Source organism: Rhincodon typus, chromosome 3 (assembly GCF_021869965.1).
Source record: "Rhincodon typus isolate 14 chromosome 3, sRhiTyp1.1, whole genome shotgun sequence".
NCBI lineage: Eukaryota > Metazoa > Chordata > Chondrichthyes > Orectolobiformes > Rhincodontidae > Rhincodon > Rhincodon typus.
In genome coordinates, this window is record NC_063334.1 from 69,435,347 (window position 1) to 69,461,005 (window position 25,659).

General features: G+C 39.9%; 1 protein-coding gene across 1 annotated transcript in view; it reads left to right on the plus strand.

The window, feature by feature from the left end:
* The window catches only part of dtwd2 (DTW domain containing 2), a 115,018-nt gene extending 101,786 nt beyond the window's left edge, over window positions 1-13,232 (plus strand). Inside the window, exons 5-6 of the mRNA XM_020529554.2 lie at window positions 8,922-9,050; window positions 10,437-13,232. Of these exons, the coding sequence (XP_020385143.1) occupies window positions 8,922-9,050; window positions 10,437-10,607 (300 nt within the window). The 3' untranslated portion in view covers window positions 10,608-13,232. The remainder of the gene's footprint in view (window positions 1-8,921; window positions 9,051-10,436) is intronic.
* Window positions 13,233-25,659: the final 12,427 nt, after the last annotated feature.

The window sequence follows — 25,659 nt, forward strand, 5'->3', positions numbered from 1 at the left end:
GTGGAGTTTGCACATTCTCCCTGTGTCTGCACGGGTTTCCTCCAGGTGCTCCAGTTTCTGCCAACAGTCTAAAGATGTGCAGGTTAGGTGGATTGGCCGTCCTAAATTGCCTAGAGTGTTCAGGGATGTGTAGGTTAGGTGGGTTATAGGGGGTTGTGTCTGAGTGGGATGCACCAAGGGTTAGTGTGGACTTGTTGGGTCAAAGAGCCTGTTTCTACACTGTAGGGATTCTATGATCTATGATCCATGAACATGTTTGAACCATACTCCCTCCCCGATCAATAAGTTGTGGGATGGAAATTGAACTGGAACTTCTCCTCCTTGGCATTACTAACTGAGGCAGAGGGTTTCCTCATTCATGTTGTAAGGGTTCTGTTAATGAAGGAATTTATGACCCCAAGATGCCATTCAACTATTGAAGAATAGAAAGAGGGCAATTAAAAGGTGGAGTTTCTGTCCTGTACATGGTAAATTATTTTTGGTGAACTTTAGATTTTGATATTTTTACTTTTGTTTCCAATTTGCCTCTTAACACTCTCTCTTAAAATAGCCGTTAACTTTCTCTTTCTGACTTAATTCATCCTAGTTCCTTTCCTGCTTTTCAGTTTGATCTTTGCTCTATTCATAGATTTCATTACCTCAAGGGTAAACTATTGGATAAGATGTTCATGAGCCAAACTCTTCTGCCTCCTCCTCCTCCTGAGAATGTGCATACAAATTGACCCAGCCCTGTGGCCTGGCCGCAACCCACAAGAGCCCAGCAACGTGCTAATCCCTGCTTTTTGCTAACCTTTAACGTTTTTTTGTGTAGGGTCAATGTCTGATTTAATAACTGCAGTGCGGGTCAAATGACAGCTTTTTATCAGTAAAGTACTTTTCTTCCACCTGCCCTTCCACTGAGGCTAATGTGGCTGAGTGGCTGGCATGCTTGACTATCTGCAAGCATAAAACCATTAGTGGAGAGGCAGGATGGAGGGAGATCTGGTGGGGAGGAATTCAGAAGATCCATGGTCTCTCCAACGGTAGTTTTTCACTTCACAGCACCTTTCCAAATGAGTTTGAGAAGTGACTGCCAAAGATACATAAGGCAGCAGTTTATATACCACTAAAATAAAACAAAGAACTACAGATGCTGGAGCTCTGAAACAAAATCGGTAATTGCTGGTAAAACTTAGCAGGTCTGCAGCATCTGTGGGAAGAAAGCAAAGTTAACATTTCAAGTGCGGTGACTCTTTATCAGTTTTTACACACCTCACATATCACACCAACTTCCTTTATTTCCCCAGTAGGATCCTTGAATAGCTCTATGAAGGCCAGAAACCTTCAACCTTTTTGCCTCCAATATTCCTGAGTTCCAGCTAAACTGGAGAAATAGCAACTCCTGATGGTGCTTAACTTCCTGTCATAGTTGGCCTTGTAAAAAGTGGGTAGTGCTTCTACTCCTTATAAAATTTAGCCTAGACTCCTGGAATCAACAGAGACCCAGCACACCTGGTTCCTTGGAATTTCCTGGTGGGTTGTTATGGCAAATGTTAGAATTTCTGAGGAAGTGCAGAGCTATATTTTGTTTTACTGTCATTTTATACAAATGTAAGCAGCAGGTTATAAATTTTGACAGCAAAGGAAAAGAAAATCGGGTGAGTAAAAAATGAGCTGCCAAACCTTTAACATTCATAATTTTCAACTGTATAAGTTAGAATTATACCCAGTCTCTTCCAAAATGTAAATATGTCAATCTGTAGATTCTACTTTTCTTATAAACTAAAGAGTCCATTGGCAGAGTTTCATGTGCAAATCCCAGTGAATCAATAGGAAATGCACCCCTGCTGATCACAGCATTCGCCAAATCACTTTGACATACCATGGAGTGTTAGTTGGCTCGAAAAAGGACATCCACTCCTTGAACTTAGAGAGCTACTGGCAACTGAATTGCAAAAGAAAGCCATCCACAGATTCAAGGATTAAGAGTACAGGACGAAGTAAATGTGTGTGCACCTTGTGTCAGGGAGGGAATATGATGCTTGGGATGGGGTCTTCATAGAGAGGACAGAGAGAGAGGGAGCACTATTGAGTTGCAGGCCATGGGTTTGGGGTTAGGAAAGAGGAGGTAGGGGAAGCAAACCTCTTCCCCACCCTGCCCTTCCACGGCTGAGACATGAGCAATGTTACTTGGTGACCAGCTAAGCTTGTACCCCTGCCCATACGCATACCATTAGCATCTGAATTGAGGCAAGCTGGAAAGCAGCACTGATAATTGACTTCAGGCCAGGTGGCCCTTAACCTCGCTTGGCCAATGTGATTTTGTGGACTGTTTGGGAACAGGTAGGGTTACCATCTAGTGCATCTAATGGGTTTGATGTCTACTGACCTTATGGTACTGACAGTAAATTTCTGCCCTGGTCTTTAAATTGGCATTAATTTAATTGCACTTTATGTTTGTACAGTTTTTGCTGATTAGGATTATCTTTGTGCGTTACATTTAAATGGTGTTTAAGAAAAGTTTCTGCTCAGTTGCACTGTTCTTTTAAGCATAATTCATCCAAACTCAACGTCACAATTTAGAATCTGGATCCTCACAGGTAGTGTATCAGACACTGAAGAAAATAGTTTTGTTATAAACTCTTTTTCAGCTTTATTAGTCAAACTGTACCAAATAACGCACTCAAATATAATCAAGAATATTTTAAAGCAAAACTGTTATAAAAATAATTCTTAAGGCACTGCCAAATTGTGTTAAATAATTTTGTGTTTGGCAATATACTGATACATTTGACTGCAAGTTTGAGAAAAATTCATTTCCCAAATTGTGTGCAGTTTGCATATGGATTGTTGATTACACCCTAAATTGGAGCTAGAGATTCAATTAACTAGAATTTTGACTACAGTGAACAATTTAACGTTGACTGAAAGACACATAATCAGCATGACTTGAAGAAAGCCTAAGTGTTTCGTGACTCTTTTTGCAACAGTTGCATGACTGGAAATCCCTGCAGAATCTTAAGCTCTTAAACTGTCACTTTGAATTACTACCACTTTATACTTTCCCCTTGAAAAGTATGCCTTATTTATCTGTTAATGGCAGTGTATGTAATATGTAAGTATTCTTATTGTGTTCTGTGTGTATACCAAAATAGTTAAGGCTATTAAGACATAATTTTTTGTCGACATTGGATTTTAATTTTGTTGTAAAATTATTATGACTGTAAACAAGTGTCTCTATGTGAATAAAGTATTGCTGATGCTTCTCACATTTTTCCCAAAGGTTTTATTTAGTGGATAAAAGAATCATGGAGCCCAGCCCAAGTTGACATAATGACAAGTCAGAAGTATTTGCAACTAATTTCACGATTTCATAGTGAGTTTTCCATCTAGACCTCCTCCAGAGGCTCCACCATTACAGATTCCACTTCTCAACCAATTCAATTAATTCCATGGAATACCACAAAATGATGGAATGCATTAGATACAAAAAAGGCTATGGGTCACAATAGCACCCTGGCTGTAGTACTGAAGATTGGCGATCCAGTACTAGTTTTTTCCCTATGCAAGCAGCTCCAGTACATGTCCCAGATGTTCTAAGAAAACAGGATAAATCCATTTGGCCAGTTGCTGAATCTTTAGTCTGTTCTTAACCATCAGAAAAGTGATGGAAGGTGCTATTTATGCAACGCTTACTTGGAGTCTGCCATAGACGTACTCACTTGCTTTACCCTTCATGCATTTTAATGTTGGTGCCTTTAATATCAATCTGTGTTTTCACTTGTTTGTTTTATCAAATTAAAATTTTAGTGAAAGGCTGTGTCAATTAGGTCTTAAATTTTATTTCATGCTCATGTTCTACATCCCTAAAGAAATTAAGTCTCTTGGAATCTAGCTTTACATAGTGTAACTGCTGTGGAGTATGCTAATTCACGGAGAACATTTTTGCAAAATCTTTTTAACTCTCTTATGATTTCAACTGAACCAGAAACAGATCTTTACAACTTACTCTGTTTAGGATAAAAATGCAATACTATACTAATGTGTTTCCCAGCTTGCTGTAGTGATGTGACCTCTGTAATGAGTGACTAAGTGATTCTGCCTTGCAGCTGTTCAATAAAGTACACAATAAAGACTGCTGTGCACTGGATTAAACATGCAAATGATGTCAGAGTGGAGCTGTATTGAAGCACAGCTACTGGCAGACATACATAGGACTGTTCAGAGCTATGAAAGCCACTGAAAAGCAACAAGGAAGCAAACTACTGTGGAAGCAATGGGTAAAACACAACACCTACAACACTTTCTCTCCTAGCACTGGTCAAAATAAAAGATGATATGAAGCAGAATTTGCCAGTTTTTCCATGTGCAATGGCAAAATTATGAAACTGCAATTGATCTACTTAATAAGCAGGCTACACGGTAATCACTTGGAGAAAGGGTGCTTTGAATATTTCTGAAAAACAGAAAAAAAAACTCCAGAAATTTTGAAAACATACAAGGAACATTTTGAACATCAAGTGACTGTACGTTATGAATAGTATTTGTTCAATATTCAGGCTCACAGTGAAAACAAGTCCATTGATCAATACATAACTTCATTAATAAATCTCCCAGAATCCTGAAAATGTACACAGCTAAAGATCATCTAGTTAAAATCAGGATCAGATGAGATTCTGCAGTGAGAGCACATCTACTGAAAGAAGAGAAACTCGAACCCAGGAAAGTTTGTTATGTGTAAAAGTACAGACGTTACAAATCTGCTTCTGGAGCATATTTGTGACAGAACATACCGGGCCTTGCATTATGCAGATGGACAACAGAGAGTTCAGAAAAAAAAAATCACCGACAAAGGATGTGAAGCAAATGCTTTGGAGAACATCACACAAAGGAAAAGAAGGCATAGCCAGCATGGGAAAAGCTGTATTCTTAGTATAAGATGTGAAAGATGGTTACTGACAAGTGAAGCTTGATGAAAGCACCAACTTTCTAACCACATTTTGGATCTCATTTGAAGAATACAGATGGTTGTGCATGAGATTTGAAATCTCGACAGCACTTGAGCATCAATGCTGACCACATGAGATAGTTTTTGATCTTCCCAGAATGGAAATTATAATGGATGATTTGATAGTTTATGGATACCGACACACGTTGGAAGAAGCCATTGCTGACCACAATCAAAATCTGGTGCAACTACTAAGCATATCTCACCAGATGAACCTGACACTGAACTAGAAAAAATATGAAAGTCGAGTACATAGGTCGTGTCTGTTTAGCCCTGATCCTGAAAAGGTGAGAGCTGCAACAGTGATGCAATGACCAATGACGCGTTCATGGAATGAGTGTATTGCTGGCTAGACTTGTATTTCTTGCCCATCCCTAATTGTCATGCAGAAACTGGTGGTGAGCTGCCTTCTGGAACTGCTACAGTGCTGTTAGGAAGAGAGTTCCAGGATTTTGACGCAGCAACAGTGAAGGAGTGATATAGTTCTGAGTCAGGATAGTGTGTGGCTTGGAGAGAAATTCACTTACATTTGTTGCCCTTGTTGTCCTCAATGCTAGCAATCATAGGTTGGGAAGGTGCTATCAAAGTAGCTTTGGTGAGTTAAGTAGTAGTAAAAACTGCTGATACTGGAGTCTGAGATAACACAGTGTGGAGATGGAGGAACACTGGCCAGTCAGCATCAGAGGAGCAGGAAAGCTGACGTTTCGGGTCAGGACCCTTCTACAGAAATCAGTTAATCTGTGCATCTTGATGATGGTACGCACTACTACTACTGTGCATTTGGCATGACTAAAATGAATGTTGAAGGTAGTTGATGTGGTGCCAATCAAGCAGTCTGCTTTGTCTTGGATGGGGTCGAGTTTCTTGAGTGTTGATGGAGGTGCAGCCATCATAGCATTGGAGAATATTTAAATAACTGCTTTACGGTGGAAGATACTTCAAACATTCCGTTAATACAAAAGATTACGAGAGGAATTAAGGAGCAGTATTGTACAAATTAATGGGGCTGATGGCAGATACATCCCTTGGCCCTAATGGCTTACATCCGAGGATCCTAAAAGATGTAGCTACAGAGATTGTTGATTCCAGGAGAAGTACCAAAAGACTGGAAAACTGCTGATGTGACACGTCTATTGAAAAAATATTGGACTCAATTATTAAGGAAGTAATAGCAGAACATTTGGAAAGCTGTAATCTGATCAAGCAAAATCAGCATGGCTTCATGAAAGGGAAATTGTGTCTGACTAATTTATGAGAACTTTTGAGGAAGTTTCAACCAGATTAGAGGGGAACCAGTAGATGTATTTGGACTTCCTAAAGGCATTTGGAAAGATACCTCAGAAGGTTAAGTCATAAGGTAAGAGCACATGGTCCTGGAGGTAGTCAATTCAGCTAAATAGAGAATTGGTTCATGGGCAGGAACCCCTGAGAGTGGGGTAAAAGGGGTTCTTTCTCAGTTTGGTGACCTGTGACCTGTGAAGTTCAGCAGGGATAAGTGTTGGGAGTGCAACTGTTTACAATATATATTAATGACTTGGAGAAGGAAGAGAATGTACTGTAGCCAAATTTGCAGATTGTACTAAATTAGGCGGAAAGGCAAGTTGTGAGAGAGATACAAACAATTTACAAAGAGACACTGAAGAAGGGTCAGTGGACCTGAAATGTTAACTCTGCTTTGTCTCCACAGATGATGCCAGATCTGCTCAGGTTTTCCTGCAATTTCTGTTTCTATAACAGGAGACACTGACTGGTAAAGAAAGTGGGCAAAATGGGAAGTTACTCATTTTGGAAGGGAGAACAAATAACCAGAGTATTACTTAAATGGAGAAAATTTGCAGAAAGGAGCAACACAAAGGGACTTTGGAGGACTTGTGCACAAAGCACGGAAAGCTAGCACACAGTTACAGCAGGTAGTCAGGAAGGCTAATGGAAGATTGGCCCTTATTTCAAGTAGGGAAGTCTTGCTGCAGCTGTACAAGTGCTGGTGAGACCACATCGGGAGTACTGTGAGAAATTTTGGTCGTCTTATTTAAGGTAATATATTGTTTCATGAGAGCCAGTTCAGAGAATGTTCACTAGGATGATCCCTGGTGAAGAGGATTGCCTTATGAGCAAATGTTGGATAGGTTGGGACTCCATTCACTGGAGTTTAGGAGGATGAGAGATGATCACATTGAAACATAGATTTCTTAAGGGGCCTAAAAAGCCAAATGCCTGGAGGCTGTTTCTCCTCATGGGAGAGTCTAGGACCAGAGGGTGTAGTCTCACAATAAAGAAGTGCAGAGTCCTTGGTTATATTTAAGGCTAAGATAGATTCTTGATCAAGAGGATAATCGAAGGTTCCAGGGAAAATGCAGGAAGTGGACATGAGAAATGTTGGAGGAGCCATGATCCCATTAATGGTGAAGTAGACTCAAGTGGCTAAGCGGCCTACCCCTGTTGCTATTTTTTTATGGTTTTATGGTAGTACAGGTCTTAAAGATTGCTTAAAGGAGACAAGTACTTGCACTCATCAGGATTAGGATACAAGAATCAGACTTGAGAGAAGGTCACACCAATTTAGACAGCATGAGAAGAGGGTGTTGTTTGGGTGATTTCTGACATGCAAATGCGGGACAGTAAAATGTCAATTTTAGTTCACAGATTAGGCACGTATGACTTTCAGGATGTTGCTATGGGAATACAGCAGACCGTCTCGAATGCTCTCCCTTTTCAATTATAAAGGTGCAATGGTGTACAAATTCCTCTTGGCCTCCTAAAAGAGGACCCTGTGTGTTAATATTCTGACGAGCACAAATGCATTACACTGTAAACCCAACTAATAATCTTAAATCGATTTCCTCCATAATTCTAGTATAGGCTAGATTATTTAGTAAATGTCCAACAGCAGAATTATATCAAATGGTACATCTCAGCAGGTCTGGCAGCCTCTGTGGAGAGAAATCAAAGTTGACGTTTTGGGTCCAATGACCCTGCAGCTTTCTGCACTTAATATCAAGTTTAACAATTTTAGCACATTAGCACCTTTCCCCGTGTTTTCCCCCACCCCCACACACCAGGCCTTGTCACCACATGGGCTGCTACCACACACAACTCATTGTCAACTACTAATAGTCCCCATTAGCAGCTATTCATTCTCAGAGCCTGGTCTTTATCCACTTATTTGTCCAACTGTTTTTCTTTCTCTTTGCACTCTATCTCCACCTATTGTTTATTCCTCCCTCCCCCATTTTATCTTCTGTTTAAAAGCATCCTTTTTGTAGCTACCATCAGTTCTGAAGAAGGGTCACTGGACCCAAAATGTTAACTCTGATTTCTCCGCACAGATGCTGCCAGACCTAGTGACATTTTACAGCAATTTATGTTTTTGTTTCTGATTTCCAACATCCGCTGTTCTTTTTTTCTGAATAAACTGGAGTTGTTTTCCTTGGAGCAGTGAATGTTGAAAAGATCCTGATTAAAATGTATAAAATCATGAAGGGTGTGGATAGAAAAGGCACTTTTCCCATTAGTAGAGGAGTGCTAAGAAGAGAGTTAAAGAGAATCTTTTTCACTTAGAGGGTGATGGGAGTCTGGAACTCACTACCTGAAAAAGAGGTTGAGTAAGATAATCTTGTAACATTTGAACAGAATTTAGATATTCACTTGTGTTTCCATAGCCTCGAGGGATATAGGCCTGAAGCTGGAAAATGGGATTAATGTAGTCAAGCTTTCTACTGGCATGGACATAATGGGCCTAATGGCCTCCTTCTGTGCTGTAAACATCTATGAGTCTATCTGCATGGTTTAGTCAGACACCAGTCAGCACCTTTGTCTACTGTGGCATGGCTTAAGCTTGCATAAGTTGTTGCATTTTGATGACGGGTATTTGTCGTCTTTATGAGAAGGTAACTAGTTTTTAAAAAAAGCTTTGTAACTCTCTCTTCCTTTTTAGGTTCAACTCCAGACTAGTTTATTAAGCCAATACATAATTCGGACTCAGCCAACAAATACTTGTCTCTCCACTTTGGAGTGTGCAGCTTTTGCGCTGTCAATAGCAGAAAAGAATCATTGCATTCATGAGGTAAGAAGTCACAAGCTGACACAATTTCAAGCAACTTGTTTTATGTTGTGGATTGTAAAATTACATTGGCAGGAAAAAAATTACTTGATTGGAAGCCTTTATTTCATTAGCGATTGTATTGGTTTGAGCTTAAGTCATATATCTCTGCTCTACCTCAAAACTGCACAAATTTTGAAAGCGTTTAATATTTTTGGAAGGAAGAGGAAAATATACATTCATTGAGTGATAGATTATGCATTATTTTACTTTGTCTGAATTTTGGTCATCTGCCATTCATGTTAGGTCAGTAGTAAGCCTCATATTCTTTTTCTATCCCTAAATACCCCACTTCCAGCTCCACATTACTGCTGTCCACCAGCCACTGACTTGTAGGATATTTCCATTATACTGAAGGAAACTAACAGATAATTTCAGAAAGTAAAATGCAGGACTACATAGATATGACGCCAAGCCACATAAATTGATATTAGGTTATCTAACCAAAAGCTTGATTGTGGTTTACAGAGAACCTTACAGAAAGGTAAAGAGATGATGAGGTGGAGGCAATCCTATACCTTGGAACCTAGGCCACCGAAGGTACAGCTACCAGTAGTGGGGCAGTTAAAATTGGGATGCACAAGAGACCAGAATTAAACAAGTGCAGACATTCCAGAATACAGTGGACTAGAAGATAGGAAGGAGAAAGGCCAAGGAGGGATTTGAAAACAGGGATGAACATTTTAAAGATGTTTCTTAACCAGGGACCAGAGTAGGTCAGCAGACACAGGCATGAAAGGGGAACATGACTTGGAGTGTTAAGACAAAGGAAGCAGAGCTTTGAATTACCTTAGGTTTATGCACAGTGGAATGCCAGCCAGGAGTGCATTGGATCTAAAGAATGGAAGAATGAAGGTGTCACCTGTGGATGAGCTGAGACAGAGATAAAGTTGGGCAATGTTGTGAAGGTGAAGGTAGGTATCCTTAGGGTCGGTACATATGATACATAATTCACCTTGGACTCCAATGTGACACCGAGATAGCATATGGACTGGCTTAATCTCGGGCAGTTGCCAGGGAGAAGCATGGATTCATTAGCTAGGGGGTCCAGTTTGGAGTAAAGACCAAAATCAATGACCAATATGGAAGAGGGTGATGGTGAGTTAGGACTGGGTGTCGTCAGCATACATGTGAAAACACTTCAAAGATATGCACTACACGTGAATGGCTTTGGAGTCCTTCCGGGTCTTGATAATTACCTTTTCTCCTTTATCAAGTAGTTTAAACATGGGCAGCTTGTGATATCTAATTTAAGCCATAATACTACAAGGAACAAGTCTCTATTAATGAAATCAATGAAGAACTATTTCTTCTAAATTTTCAGTCGTTTCTTGTTTTAAATCTACACAGGTTATTCTACGTCCTCTTCAAGCTTTGTGTTCCTTCCAGCTTCAGCATGGAGCTCAGATCCATCACAGCAAAGAACATCTGATCAAGAATGGATTGTATGCAAAATCAATGCCAAAGAATAAACGTAAACTTAATAGAATGGAACGTTTAGTGAACAATGTCAAAGTGTAGGGGCCAAGAATAATTTCAAGGAGGCTATTTTTGTGAACAGAAATTTTCTTGTGAAATTTTCTATGAATCTTTCATCTTCTATCATTGAATTTTCTATCATTTGGACTACTGTCAATTATCTGACATCTGATTTCATGCTGTTTCCTGTTATTGTTTCAATCTTACCACACACTTTGTGGGCAAGTTTCCTCGGTGCTTCCATTGCTACACTGCTGTAATTTAGGCAGAAATTTGGCAGGAATCTTGATTACATGCATGAATGAGGTTCTTCCTAAAATTGAATTGACAGTATGGCAGCATAATGACAGAGGTGCTGAGGAAAGTCACCCTTTTAATAGTTTAGAGGGTTAAAGTTATTTCTTCTTTATTCTGAGATCTAGTGTAAAATTCTACAGTTCAGTAATGCAGTAATGAAAGATATATTTAAACAACATATTTGTGTTGGTCTCACTTGGGAGTTTCTCTCTCTTTTGGACAAAAGTTAGAACTTTTACCCAGGTTTATCTCAGCCAAGATTAACTGGTTTGCTGGAGCTTCTTTACCTGGACTTCTTCAGCCAGGAGGATTTTAAGTTGAGTAGCTAGTTCAGTCACTTTAATTGTCACTCAACAAATGGCAATACTGTACAGTTATGTGTGATCCCAACATTTGCATCTTGCATGGAAATTGCTGAGTTTACAGAGTAGCCCAGAGATAAATTGCCAGAGCAAGTTGTCTGGACCTGAACAGACTTGGAGCCCAGAGTGCACTTTTAGCTCCTGCTTGTGCCTTAACTTTCTTCTACATCAAACCTGATTCCTGGTAATTGGGGTTGGCAATGTTGGATGGAGAGTCATTTCTAGTCAGGGTATTTCCCTATCCAGTGTCTTGTTTACACTTATCACTCTGTTTTCTGGGATAAAACTGGTAGATTGCCACTTAAATTGAAGAGGTTGGTCTATCGGGGGGTTGCTGGGGAAGGTCATGCCTAGTGCTTGGTTCTCAGCTGGACTTCAATTTTCATGTGACTGACCCTCTTCTGAAGGGAGCTGTTAAGAAACTGAACGAACTGTGGATGCTGTAAATCAGGAACAAAAACAGAAGTTGCTGGTAAAGCTCAGTAGGTCTGGCAGCATCTGTGAAGAAAAAATCAGAGTTAACATTTCAGGCCCAGTGACCCTTCCTCAGAACCCTCAGTTAACTTCGATTTTTTCTTCATGGGTGCTGCCAGACTTGCAGAACTTTTCCAGCAATTTCTGCTTTTGTTAAGAAACTGACTGTGCTATTGACAATAAAACTTTCTCTAGCTGCTGTGCAGGGCTATATTTCAAACCCTTCTCCTCAGCACCCTTTTCTGACAGATGCTGTCTCCATGCCCAGGCATTGTCACAGATACCTTGGCAGGATCCAGTGTGGGGGTTATATATCCTCTACCTGCCACTTATGCCAGTTCATTAGTACCATGCATTTTCAGAGTCCTGTATTGTAATGAAGGTGTTGTTGTATCATTTACATTTCAATTTTGCAGGAAGAAAATCCTAGTGCATTACTGTGTTGCTCAGTTCACATATAAAGTTGTTAGTTCAGTATTTGTCAATGGGAATAGAAGGGAAGAGCAATCAAAAGTAAACGTAAAGATTGTGCATTTAAATTAGTATATCTGATAGAGTTTTCTTACTAAACCCTGCAAATACCAGGGTGTCTTCTGGAATAGCATGTTGGAGTGAAACTGTGGTGCTTCAGTGGTTAGAATGAAGTAAAGAGGAAAATTGAAGATAAGCTTCATATATTTATTTGTTTGCATTGGGGGAAGTTTTTTTTTAGCCAATCTGCAGTTGTTGGGGGATCCATTGGTCTACAACTAACACCAGTTGGAGGACATGAATCAGCTGCCTACAGTACTTACTGGGCCTTCAATCATGTAAGCTTCAAAGCTTAGATTTTGGAATTGGAAAGATAAAGATCTGATTAAAGAATCTGCTCACTTTTACCACTGCCTCTACTACATTGCTTTGCATTTTATTGCGTTAAACTCATCCTCTGCTGGAATAAAGAATCCATTTTAATATTGTATTCAAGCCTCTGCAACTGGTAAATAGTATACGATGAAAATGGATGTTAATTATATCTTCAACGTTCGTAAGCAAAGCATTAAAAGTGATTTTACTAAGAATGAAACAACTGCTGGGCTGGGTTTCCAGCTACAATTTCCTGTACTGTCAATTGCTGATATCAAGCCTGCTATAAGGCACTTCAAGTGATTCTGAATGGGAAGAAAACTAAATGTTCAGTTGCCCAGGTCACTTTTTGTTAGTAAAAGTGCCAGAGCTGCCATTGGTAGCAACCTGAGAACAAACATGAAGCCCGTGTTGCTAACCAATGGAAGTACAGTGTGTGGACATTTCAAGAAAAATATGGGAAATAAATGACAAATTCATGGTAGCTGTGAATTTATTTAATCATATCTGTGTTGAAAACTTTCTTATTTGCCTTGTTTGAGCAGATTTTTAAAAATATTTGTGTTCTGTGATGGACTGATGATTTATATTTTTAAAAAAATGAAAGCATCAGTTGCAGAATTCCTTGCTATCAACGTGACATTCAATAATGAAAGTGGAAGATGTACCGTTTAATTTTTTTTATCTATTTTTAATAAAGAGCTGTTGGAGAGAAGCCTTTCTAAATACAGTTTGGCTGTGTATTTGTGTGCAATATAGTATTTTTTTCTCTAATAAATATGTCACTAAGACTGCAAACAATATGATTTAGCCTCAGAGACAACAAGGTGCAGAGCTGGATGAGCACAGCAGGCCAAGCAGCATCATAGGAGCAGAAAGGCTGACGTTTCAGGCAGAATCTAGGCCTGAAACGTCAGCCTTTCTGCTCCTATGATGCTGCTTGGCCTGCTGTGTTCATCCAGCTCTGCACTTTGTTGTCTCGGATTCTCCAGCATCTGCAGTTCCTACTATCTCTGATTTAGCCTCAGACTGTGTTTAGGGAGAGCGGTGCAATTGGTGAGCTGGGGAACAGAGTTTGTGACTGAGCAGATTATAGGAGACTGAAAAGAATGACTTTCATCTTCCAACAACTGGTTGGAGAAAATTTCTGCTCATCTAGTATTTGATGTTTGACAAGCAATCCAACAACGTTCTTGATGGAGTGGTTGAAAGAAGTGAAGATGAGTTTGTGCTTGTGTTTGCAACTTCACTTGTGAAAACTGACACTGTTTTCATACGGTGTTGACGAGGGGCAGCATGTGGATGAGATGTGGGAAGGGACCAAGAATAGATCGTTAAGGCACACCAGAGTTTAGAGTTTAGGAGCAGGAAGAAAAGTTGGTGTAGGTGTTTCACAGGCTGTGTGTAGAAAGACGATAATATGAAAGTTAAAGTCTGTCCCACTAAGCTGAGTAACAGTAGAGAGCAGATGGAAGAGGATGGTTTGGTCACGCGTATCAAAGACTATAGGAAGGATGAGGAGGAATAGATTACCTTTGACATAGGCACAGGACTGAATCTTACAATACTTCAGCTGTGTAATTTTCATCAGGTTTCCTGAAGGGTTTCTCTCCACAAGGTATATTGAGTTTTCTCATGCTATCACCCCGAAGTCACCTAATTAATCACCTACCATGCCATAGCACCTATCTTGTCTGATGCTAGCCCAATCCTCCCACACTTTGGATCCCTGATGCTAGCCCCATTTTAAAAGGCCACCTGGTGAAGCACTGTCAGTCTGGAGCTGCGTTGGACAGTTTATATCATTTGCCCAGGACAAGGCAGACAAAGGGAAATTGGTACTTTGCAGACATGGAACTGGAGGACCTGGTGGACATAGTGTAATAGAGCAGTCGGTAGTTGTACTGTTCCCCAGGGCCTCCAGAGGAGCGATGACACCAATCCCTGTCAGTCTGTGGAAGGTTGCCACCCTGGTCAATACAGCCTCAGCTTTCTGAAGGAATTCCCAGCAGTGGACGAAGAAGGTCAATGACCTCTTCCACTTCACTAGGCTAAGCCCCATCCGTTTTTTCCTCTGCTACCTTGCACTCCATCTCTGTCATTTTGCCCACTTTTCACCAAGACTCGTGCTTTACCTCTTTCAATACTGCACGCATCCAATATTTTCCCTCATCCTCACCTGCCAACCACACCTTACTTCGATTACTGTGTGGTCTCTGCACTGCCTACTCCCTGTCTTTTCCCCTGCCAGCACCAGTACTAACAGCACCCATTTCCATCTCAATTTCAATCCTTTCCTTTCTCTCAATCCTGCAGAAAACAGCTCAAACAAAACAGAGCCATGACGGATGGTGGGGTGTCAAACATTCAACTGCTCAACCCCGATGAGGAAAGGATCCTGATCCTGAGTGTCTCAAACAATTGAATGATCCTACCCGATACCCTATATTGTATTCTTCGCTATACCCATTACCACTCAATTGAGTGTTATAACATTAAACCTTTTATCATTTAATATTGCCTATCCTCCACTCTATCACACGCCTTTATTGTTCTAGCTTCCCCCCGCCGCCTCCTTTTACTGCTCAAAATACATTTCATTTCCATTTTCTTTTCAGCTCTGATGAAAATGCATTGACGTAACATGTTAACTCTGATCATCTCTACAGATGCCTGATCTGTTGAGTATTTCCATAAAATAGAATGGCTACTCCTACTTCTATTTTCTATGTAATTCACTGCAAACCTATCACTAATCTACCAAAAATATCTAACAGTATTCATATCTAAAATTCATATGCTTCACCTTAGCCTTACAATCAAAGTGAATGACGTTAGACATAGTGATACAGCACGGAAACAGACACTTCTGTCAAACTAGTCCATGCTGACCATAATCCTAAACTAAATTAGTCCCACCTGCCTGCACTTTGCCCATATCTTTCCAAACATTTCTCATTCACGTACTTATCCAAATGTCTTTTAAATGTTATAACTGTACCTACATCCACCACTTCCTCTGGAAGTTCTTTCCACACACGAACCACTCTCTGTGTAAAAGAAAAATTGTGCTTCATGTCTTTTGTAAATCTTTCTCCTGTTACCTTAAAAATATGCCCCCTAGTCTTGAAATCCCTCAGTCAACGGAAAAGACATCTACCATTCACCTTATCTATACTCTCATTATTTTATAAATCTGTATAAAGTTACCCCTCAACTTCCTATCCTCTCCTTCTAACTCAAAATCTCCATTCCTGATAACATCCTGGTAAATCTTCTATGAATCATCTCCAGCTTAATTATTTCCTTCCTATAACAGGGTGACCAGACTGGACACAGGACTCCAGAAGAAGCCTCACCAATGTTCTGTACAACCTCAAAATGACGTACCAACTCCTATACTCAAAGGTCTGAGCAATGAAGGCAAGTGTGCTAAATGCCTTCTGAACCATCCTGTCTACATATGATGAAAACTCCAAAGAATTATACACGTTCTCACATTGAACTCCATAAGTCACAATTTTTCTCACTTAGAACATGAGGTTTATAAAAGTTGACTGTAAGTCTGCAAATTAGCACTTCCAATCTAGTTATGCATCCCATTGCTTCCACTGATCCAACTGTGAGCCAAATCCTACATTCCTTCACCCTATCCAATCCAGAAACTTTGCCAATTACCTTTACAATGCACCAAGTTAAATCACACTCTACCCTGTTCTCATGACCTCCTCTACCAATATTATGGAATATCTTTTTTTTAAACTTGTAGTGTGTGTGTAAAAATTGCTTATTTATTTAACTACTATCAATTCATGGCCATGAGTCTGTGTCTATAAATAAGGTCACATCAGGCAAATCTATGCTACTGTTGCACCTAGCTCCAATTTTACATTCTCAGAAATGTCACCAGGAGGAAATATATTTCAAAACTGCTGCCATCATTGGCATGGTGGCTCAGTGGTTAGCATTGCTGTCTCACAGCACCAGGGACCCGGGTTCGACTCGACCCTCGGGCGACTGTCTGCATGGAGTTTACACGTTCTCCCCGTGTCTGGGTGGGTTTCCTCCCACAGTCCAAAGATGTGCAGGCTAGGTGGATTGGCCATGCTAAATTGCCCATAGTGTTCAGGGATGTGTAAATCAGGTGGGTTATACAGGGAAGGGTCCGGGTGGGATGCTCTGAGGGTCGGTGTGGACTTGTTGGGCCGGAGGGCTTGTTTCCACACTGTCAGGATTCTATGATGATGATCTATGAAATAGATTAGTATTATTTTTCTTTCATCCAATGGTTTATTATTAAAATTCTGAACCATGTACTTTACATATTCCCTCCTGAACATCACTGGAATTATCTCTAGTTCCATCCACTCTGCTGAACGTTCCACTTCTCAGAACAAAACCATGCAAAACAAATAATCATGGTTCAGACATCAGACTATTATTCATTGCAGAAGATCATCATGTGTATCACAATTTAGAATGTACCTTCATATTTCAGGCATCAAATAAATACACATTTGTAAATTACACTTGAAAATGTCATATTGTACTAACTCGAAAGAAATTTCCCAGAAACTGAAAATATTCTTAAATCAGTCTTATTTACAGAAGTAAATTGTTTTTATGGTTAAGAACACAGATTGGGTTATGCACAGACCACCCTTGGCAACAGATGCATTTTCATGCATTATATTATTTAACAATGATTTTGCAAATAATTTTAAAAATACCGTGAAAAATATACACAACTGTCTGTGGATGTCTTAGGCAACTTTTTAAAAATTCATCTCAATCTTCCACTGTAGAATTTCTTCACATCCAAGTGCTTCAGTTGGTGGGTTTTGCTGCATTCACTTTAAGTAACATGTACATATCTTTCAGCTCACCTATTTGCATGCTGCACCGATAGACAGGCAGGAAGTCTAAATAAAAGGTACAATTCTAACAAGTCTTGTAAGCCTCGCACCCACGTCTCACAGTTTGTACATGAATATTCAACCATGACAGATATATCAATCAAACAGGCTTTGTAGATGCAACACCCTCTCTCTTGCATGGCAAGGTGGTGCACAACCACAGGCAACAAGAGATATCTGGGGGACACAGGCATACTAGCATCTACTAATCCCCATTGTGCTGGTCTTACCCCGTAGCAAGGTGGAAGCATATTCAAACACACATCCTTCTCACATCCACTTTCTCCTCATCCCGCAATCTCCTCTATTTCACAAAGGGTAGATAGTGTAAGAATGCACTTTTATAACCCCATCCGATCCCATTCCATGATGACCTTTACCTGGAAGAATAATTTTTTTGAAATGTTTTTATTAGGGAATCTACTCTTTTTTAAGGATATTTGAAAAGGGCTTTTAAAACTTCATCAATTGCAATTGTTTCAATTGTCATTATTTTTGAAAAATACAATGCGCTGGTCCATACGAATTGGCAACTCAGCCTGGAAGCAGTTCCAATGGCAAGTTAGTTAAGACCAGGAACCGTGTGGTTGACAATGAAAGGAGAATGTAATGCAGAGAAGCTGGCAGGCAAAATAATCAGTATACAAATAAAGACACAGAGAAAGCAGAGACAAAAAAAGCAACACAGAATCCTTTTGAAGAGAAGAAGTAAATCACTTTCAGAAAGACAATTTTTTTTTGATTGGCAGAAAAGGAAACAGGAGCATTTAGAGGTACTGTGGGAAATGATTAAAAAGGTTCAAAGCCTGGAAAGCTGTGTTAAACTGGAGATGCTAAAGAACTGGGTATTTTCCAAAAATTAAGAAAACCAAGGGTGTTATTGGTTGATCAATTGAAAAGGTACTCTGGGAAATCAACACTGTAAGCACTGTTGCAACCTGAGGGAGAAGGTACTGATGAAAATTATACCCGTAAAACTAAAGTGTGAAATCTGTTGTAAGATAGGACCCCCTAATGTATGGTGTGAATAAAGATTCACACATTATGGAACTTGTAGCTACATAGTGCAACATTTGTGCAGGGAGTGATGCAAATATTTATAAGACCCTTTTAGCATTGACTATATAAAGTGAAATTTATTTTTTTTTATTTGAAGTATCATTTGCATTGATTCTGATTCATGTTAAAGTAAAAAAAGTTACAAAAGGTAGAAACTTAGTGGTGACTTCTTTATTTGATGGGTAATTCAGTGAATTTGGTTATTTCGTGTATGGTTCCTTCATGGGGATTGTGGCACTCATCATTGCATCATTTTCCTTCAAGCTAACCAAGAGAAGCAATCTACCTGTACTGTGGAGGAAAACCAAACAAAGAGTGATAATGAAGGATCAGCGCCTCACTTTAAATTCATGTTTGCAGCCACACAGTCAGATGCTGATACTGCACATATCTTAGGAGATAAATTAGAGGCCAGATCTGCTTGGTGTGGGACGAGGTAAAAATGCACTGCCATCTGGGCAGGAAGCAATGTTGCATGAGGGATGTAGATTTTGGTGAGGCCTGCGAAGGGACAGCCTATAAAAGAAGGCTTTAAGGTTGCTTGGTGCGTTGGGAAAATGCCAGCAAGCCTGCAGGAGGAATTCAGCACCAACTTTGCACAGAGATTGGTGCAGAGTTTGGATCATATCCACTCCACATGGGAGTGCTGGCAAACTACACTACACTACAAATGCTGGTGAACCTAACTCTTATTAGAATTACTGACGTGGCTTACCTGAAGGACAGCAGTGTTTCTGTGAAGTACAGATCAGCTGTCCTCTCTCAGAAGGACACAATTTCTCCTCCCACTTTGCCAATCTGCAAGTGCCCTAGCTGCTGCCCACCAGCAAGCCAGACCCTATTGCTTCCAGCCCTACCGCCAGTCTGAAGATGACTGTTTTTGGGTCCATAACTCGTTGAGATCATTCGACAAATATGAATTTAAATGTTGGTACTGACTGTTCAATATCATTCATCCACAGTCTCATCTACCGAAACTCAGCAATAATCCTATAGCCATGATGCAGTCACTTGAGTAGCTTTGTTTTGGACAGAAGAAAAAGTGCAGTTTGTTTATGTTTAAACAAAACTTGGAATGATTTATCAACTGATTTGGAATATTCATTTTGTGGTCATGTTTATATTTGTATTGAGGCCAAATGGACACTGTGATGACGATGAATGACAGAGGGAAAATAAGGTTGAGACTGTTCAATGGAAAATTGGGTTGCAGGTTACTAGTTTGTCGCTCAGATTAGTTCTTCCTGGACAACCCAGGCAGATAGCGGATGTGTAGGCTAGAGGCTGCCTTCCTTTTTCTCCACTTTCTCTTCTTGCTTCTCTTGCTTCTAATGCTAATGTTCTTCAGCTACTGACTGTAAGGCCATGGCTGGGCCCTGATGACTGGGTTCCCTGCAAGGCATTTGCTCATGCTGTTGAGCAGGATTTGAACTAACCCAGCACGAGTACAGGAATGAGGGAGAATATTAATAAGTAACATTAGGATGCACAAAATGCCGGGAGAAGTAGATAGCACTAAAATAGAGAATAATAAGTTAATAGTTGGAGTCAGAGTAGGAAAAAAGTCATGAAGTCTAAATGAGGTGCATACACTGCATGTATGTGAATGTGGCATAATTAACAAGATTGGGAAGTTACAGGTACAGATTGCCAAGTTACAATGTTGTATCAATAACAGAGACCTGGCTCAAGCAAGATCAGCTGCTCTCTCTCTCTCAAAAAGACACAATTTCTCCTCCCACCTTGCCACTCTCCCAGTGCCTAGGTATTAAATATTCCTGGTTACAAGGTGTTCAGAAAAGATAGCGAAGGGAAATAAAAAGAGGAAGGATGGTGCTACTAATTAATGAGAGCATTACAGTGCTGGTAAAAGAGGATGTTTCAGAGGGTTCAAGGACAGAAACAATTTGGCCAGAGATAAGGAATAAGAAGGGTGCAATTATGTTGCTCGTGTAACCTATAGCTACAGTTAGTGGATTGGCCAGTTGGGTGCAGATTCCATGGAGAAAAGTGTAAATCAATAAACTTTGGTACAATGAACATGGAGAGACAGTATAAACTAAAGGGTACTATTCTAAGGGATATGCAGGAGCAGAGAAACCTGGTGGGTATTGCACAAATTACTTAATATACAAGATAGATAGACAAAGCTGTTAATAGTACATAAGGTATTCTAGCCTTCATTAATAGGTGCATACAGTACAAGAGCAGGAAGGTTATCCTGAAGTTACATCGGATACTGGTTAGAACGCATCTGGATTATTGTGGATGTTACTCTTTCGGATGTGAGTGCATTAGAGAGCGCGCAGAAGAGATTTATGAGAATGGTTCCAAGGATCAGTTGTGAGGAACGATTGGAGAAGTTGGGACAGTTTTCCTTGGAGAGGAGAAGGCTGAAGAGAGATTCAAAATCATGAGCGGCCTGGACAGAGTGGATAGGGAGAAACTGTTCCCACTCATATAAGGATCAAAAATCAGAGGGCAAGTTTTAAATTGTTTTGCAAAAGAAGCAAATGCAGTTTAGGTTTGGAATGCACTGCATCAAAGTGTGGTGGAGGCAGATTGAGGCATTCAAGAGGGCATTGATTTTATTTAAATTATCATCATCCGATGTGCAGAGTTGCAGGGAAAAGGCAAGAGATTGGCACCAATTCAAAGTGTTCAGAGAGCGTGTAGCTGACTATAACATATCTTGATATGTGTTCCGTTGAGTTTTGTAAGATTCCTTCAGAGCAATCTATGCAGTGGAAGTAACATGTCTGTTACTTTCATGTGGCATCTTAGCATAAACTGGTGACTCAATGAGGACCATGTGGTGTGTAATCTGCCTTTATCAATTCAGCAAGTTTCATTCCTTTCAAACATGGAGCATGATGACTGTTGCTGAAAATGATTTCTAAAAACAGTTTACATTCAAGGCAAAAGCTTAGTTTTGAAAACAAACACTGAAAAAATTTTAACCAGCTATTTAGTTGCATTTGACCTCATCACTTCAGGCTCTTGCAGTATTCAATTTCAGTGCTGGAGGAGATATTTTAACAATGTGTCAGGTGTTAATGCATAATGCTTCAATTAATTCTGTTTCAAGAAATCGTCTGCAGCACAAATTGCGTTTAATTACAGTACAGCTTAAAGACTGCAATTGTGTTTCCACTCAGGCATAACTGATAAGCTGGTCAGTGGTTGTAGCATGCTTACAACACATTAAACATATATTTGAAGACATTATGTTGGATACATCATTTATTCATCCAGATGGAATGAGGTGTCTTGTAAATTAATAAGTACCATAATGTCTCATTTTGAAAACACCTATGCTTACTTGTATACAGTTTAGAAAGAAACATCTAATATTAGCTATTATTATTTTGAGGCAACATAATATTTAGTACATAAACTTGAAACAGCGCATTACTTGAATACCTTTTCCAAAAAGTGAGTCTTGAAGAAGACGCACTAGGACTTTTAGCCATGTGAAAAATCGTAACTGTTGGGAGGACCCTCATGCTGGCTTTCGCTTAATATTCAGGGAGAAATGAATTTCAAGCTGCATGTTAAGAATCAGTACAGGGTTTTCACTGTACCCTCTGTATTACTGGCAACAATTTACTTGCCAATACAGGAAGTCAGTAATAACAAGACTAGATGCTTTGCTGCAAGTATAGGAGCCTTTAATGGGACCACTGGTGTGGATAATAACAGGTCCCTGTCACCCAGAGAAGATAATAACTCGATAAGTTCTTTGTCAGAAAGACTGAACCATGTTAAAAATCTAAATGGCATTAATCAAAAGGGGACTATTTTTGAATGACGGCACCTGACTTAGCCCACATAACCAGATGATTTAAGATACCTTTTGTAAAAGTCTAGAATCTCAGAAACAGGTATCCATATGTGGTGGAGTAAGTTTGATTGAAATGTCCATATTCCCAACAATGCTAATGACAGAAGGTACATCTCATTTAAGATAAGGACTATTATTATGCATCTTTTTAAACTTAAATAGACTTTTTCACCATATGATTTATTATCATATGTATTTTGGTTCTGTTCCCACAAAGATATATCATTCTATTGGCTGATTCCCAGATTTTTCTTTGCTAAAAATAAAGCCAGAAATTGCTGACACTGTCAGCAGGTTAGGCAGCAGAGTGGAACAGTGTTAATGTTTTGGGTCCATGACCTTTTGACAAAACTGGAAAGGGTTAGTTTTTTTTTACTGTCTCCCCTCTCTTCGCCACCACGACCATTTTTAGTTTAACACTTACATTTCTTTCTCCTGTAAGTCATCACATGAATCACAGTGTAGAGAGATGCATTTGGATCATTGAGAGCCTGCAACCGGTGCTGCCTACTCTAATTCCATTTCTATACTTTCGCTATCTTTGCAAAATAGCTAATTTCCATAACGTAACTGGTTGTACAACATTCCAGATACCAGTGATCCTCTATGTGAATATTATTTTTATTTCTTTATGCTGGCTGACTGGTAACTATGAAAATAATTAGAATTAGGTTTATTGTCACTATAATTATCTATTCAAATAGACTCACTATAAATAACTATCCATCATGAAGTCTATTTGGTTAATTCATGTTCTTTAGGGAAGGTCTGCCTTTCTTACCTTGTCTGGCCATGTGCCTGCAGACCCACAACAATGTGGTTGGGTCTTAACTGCCCTGTGGGCAATTAGAAATGCTGGCCTCACCAGTGACTCCCACATCTGGTGAATGAATACAAAACCAAATTGTTTTTGTGCTTTTAATGTAGAATCTCCTCAGTTGCTGCTTGTAGCTACTGCTGATTCCAGTTCTTGTGAATGATTTGACTTTGATTCGTACCTGAAAGTATCTCTTCCGTGCATCACCAACTTCACTTATTGTCCTTACCATTCTCCAAATTCCAACAATCTTTGTTTCTTCTTTCAGGGAATGTGGGCTTTGCTGGGTGGTCTAGCTTTTATTGCTCATCCTTAGTTGCACTCGAGATGGTCATGGGAAGCTGCCTTCTTGGTCCATTGCATTCTTTTCTTTTAACATGTTGGACATGGGTGCTGCTGGCTGGGACAGCATTTATTGCTGATATCTCGTTGCCCTTGTGAAGGTGGTGGTGAGCTGCCTTCTTGAACCTTAGTAGTCCTTGTGCTGTCGGTAGACCCACAATGCCACAAGGGAAAGAGCTCCAGGACTTTTATGCAGTGACAGTGAAGGAACAGTGATATATTTCTGAGTCAGGATGGTGAGTGGCTTGGAGGAGAACTTGCTGATGGTGGTGTTCCTGTGTATCTGCTGCCCTTGTCCTTGTAAATGGCAGTGGTCATGGGTTTGGAAGGGGCTGTGTAAAGCTCTTCAGTAAATTTCTATGTGCATCTTGTAGATTGTACACACTGCTACTGCTGATGAGTGTCAATGATGGAGTGACTAAGTTTTTGCAGATGTGGTGCCAGTCAAGTGGACTGCTTTGTCCTGGATGTTGTCAAGCTTCTTGAGTGTTGTTGAAACCGTACTCATCCAGGTAAGTGAGAGTGTATTCAATCACACTCATAATTTGCTCCTTGTAGATGGTGGACAGGCTTGGGATTCAGGAGATGAGTTACTTGCTGCAGGATTTGGTGTATGTAGACCCATAATCCTGTTAAGAAGGGGGATCTAGGATTTTGAGCTTAAGGCACTGAAGAAACAGGGATAGATTTCCAAGTCAGGATGGAGAGTGGCAGAAAGACAAACCTGCAGGTGTTGCTGTTCCAATGTATCTGCTGCCCTTATCTTTCTAGATGGTAGTGGTCATGGGTTTGGAGATATTATCTAAGGAGTCTTGGTGAATTCATCTTGATGAATATGCTGCATATTATGGATGGCAAACACTGCTGCCACTATATGTCAGTGATGGAGAGTGTGAATATTGGTTGATGTGATGACAGTCAAGTGTGCTGTTTTGTACATGGTAGTGTCAAGCTCCTTGAGTGTTTTTGAAGCTGAGCATATCCAGGTCAATGGGAATATTGCATCACATTCCTGAATTGTGCCTAGTAGAGGGTGAATAGACTTTGTGGAGTCAGTCGATGAGTTATTCTTTACAGAATTCCTATCCACTGACCAGCTCTTGCAGCTACAGTACTTATATGGCTAATTCAGTTCAGTTTCTGGTCAATGGCAATAAAGATGTTGACAGTAAAGATTCAATGATGGTAATGCCATTGACTGCCAGGGAGTGTCAATTAGATTCTCTCTTCTTTAAGGTAGTCATTGCCTGGTATTTGTTTGGCGTGAATAGTACTTGGCACTTGTCAGTCCAAACCTGGATATCATCTAGGTCTTGCTGCATTTGAACATGGACTGCTTCACATCTGAAGAGTTGTGAATGGTGCTGAATCATCAGTGAATATCCCCACTTTTGATATTATGATGAAGGAAAGGCTATTGGTGAAGTAGCTGAAGGTGGTTGGCCCTAGGACACTTACGTGTAACTTTTTGTTTTTTGGAAAACAAAAGACAATTCCACTGGTTCAGAAGTAAAGTCAGACTCAAAATAAGCAATTGTTCAGGATAAGAAAGCAATTTTGCTATTGAAAATTGGTCCAGGAGTGTCTAGCATGCTAACAAACCTTCTTCATCCCTACAAAGTAAATGATGAGCCATTTAAAATGTTTGTCATAGAGTTGGAGGAAAATTCCAATCATAAAGCCACTTGAGATAATGGTCCACAAATTAGGAACCAGAAACCATAGGGATTGTGAAAGTTGGTGAGTGCACTGTGACACTGAAGAATTTATCATGACATTGTGACTTTGTTAGGTTCTTAGATTATGCATTATAAGACAGATTTGTGTGTGGATTGGTGGACAAAATAATCAAATCAAAGTAGCTGACAAAATCTTACAATTAAGATATTGTGTAACATTGCCCTATCAATGAAGGTAGCATCAAAATATTCTCAGGAATTTTGATCTTTGTGAGTGATTAGTGTAGCTTTTGTCTAGGAGGTTTCTACCAGGCCTGAAGTGGAGATTACTGTGATTTGGAGATGCCGGTGTTGGAGTGGACGAAGTCAGAAATCACACAACACCAGGTTATAGTCCAACAGGTTTATTTAAAATCATAAGCTTTTGGAGCACTGCTCCTTCGTCAGGTGAAGTGGAC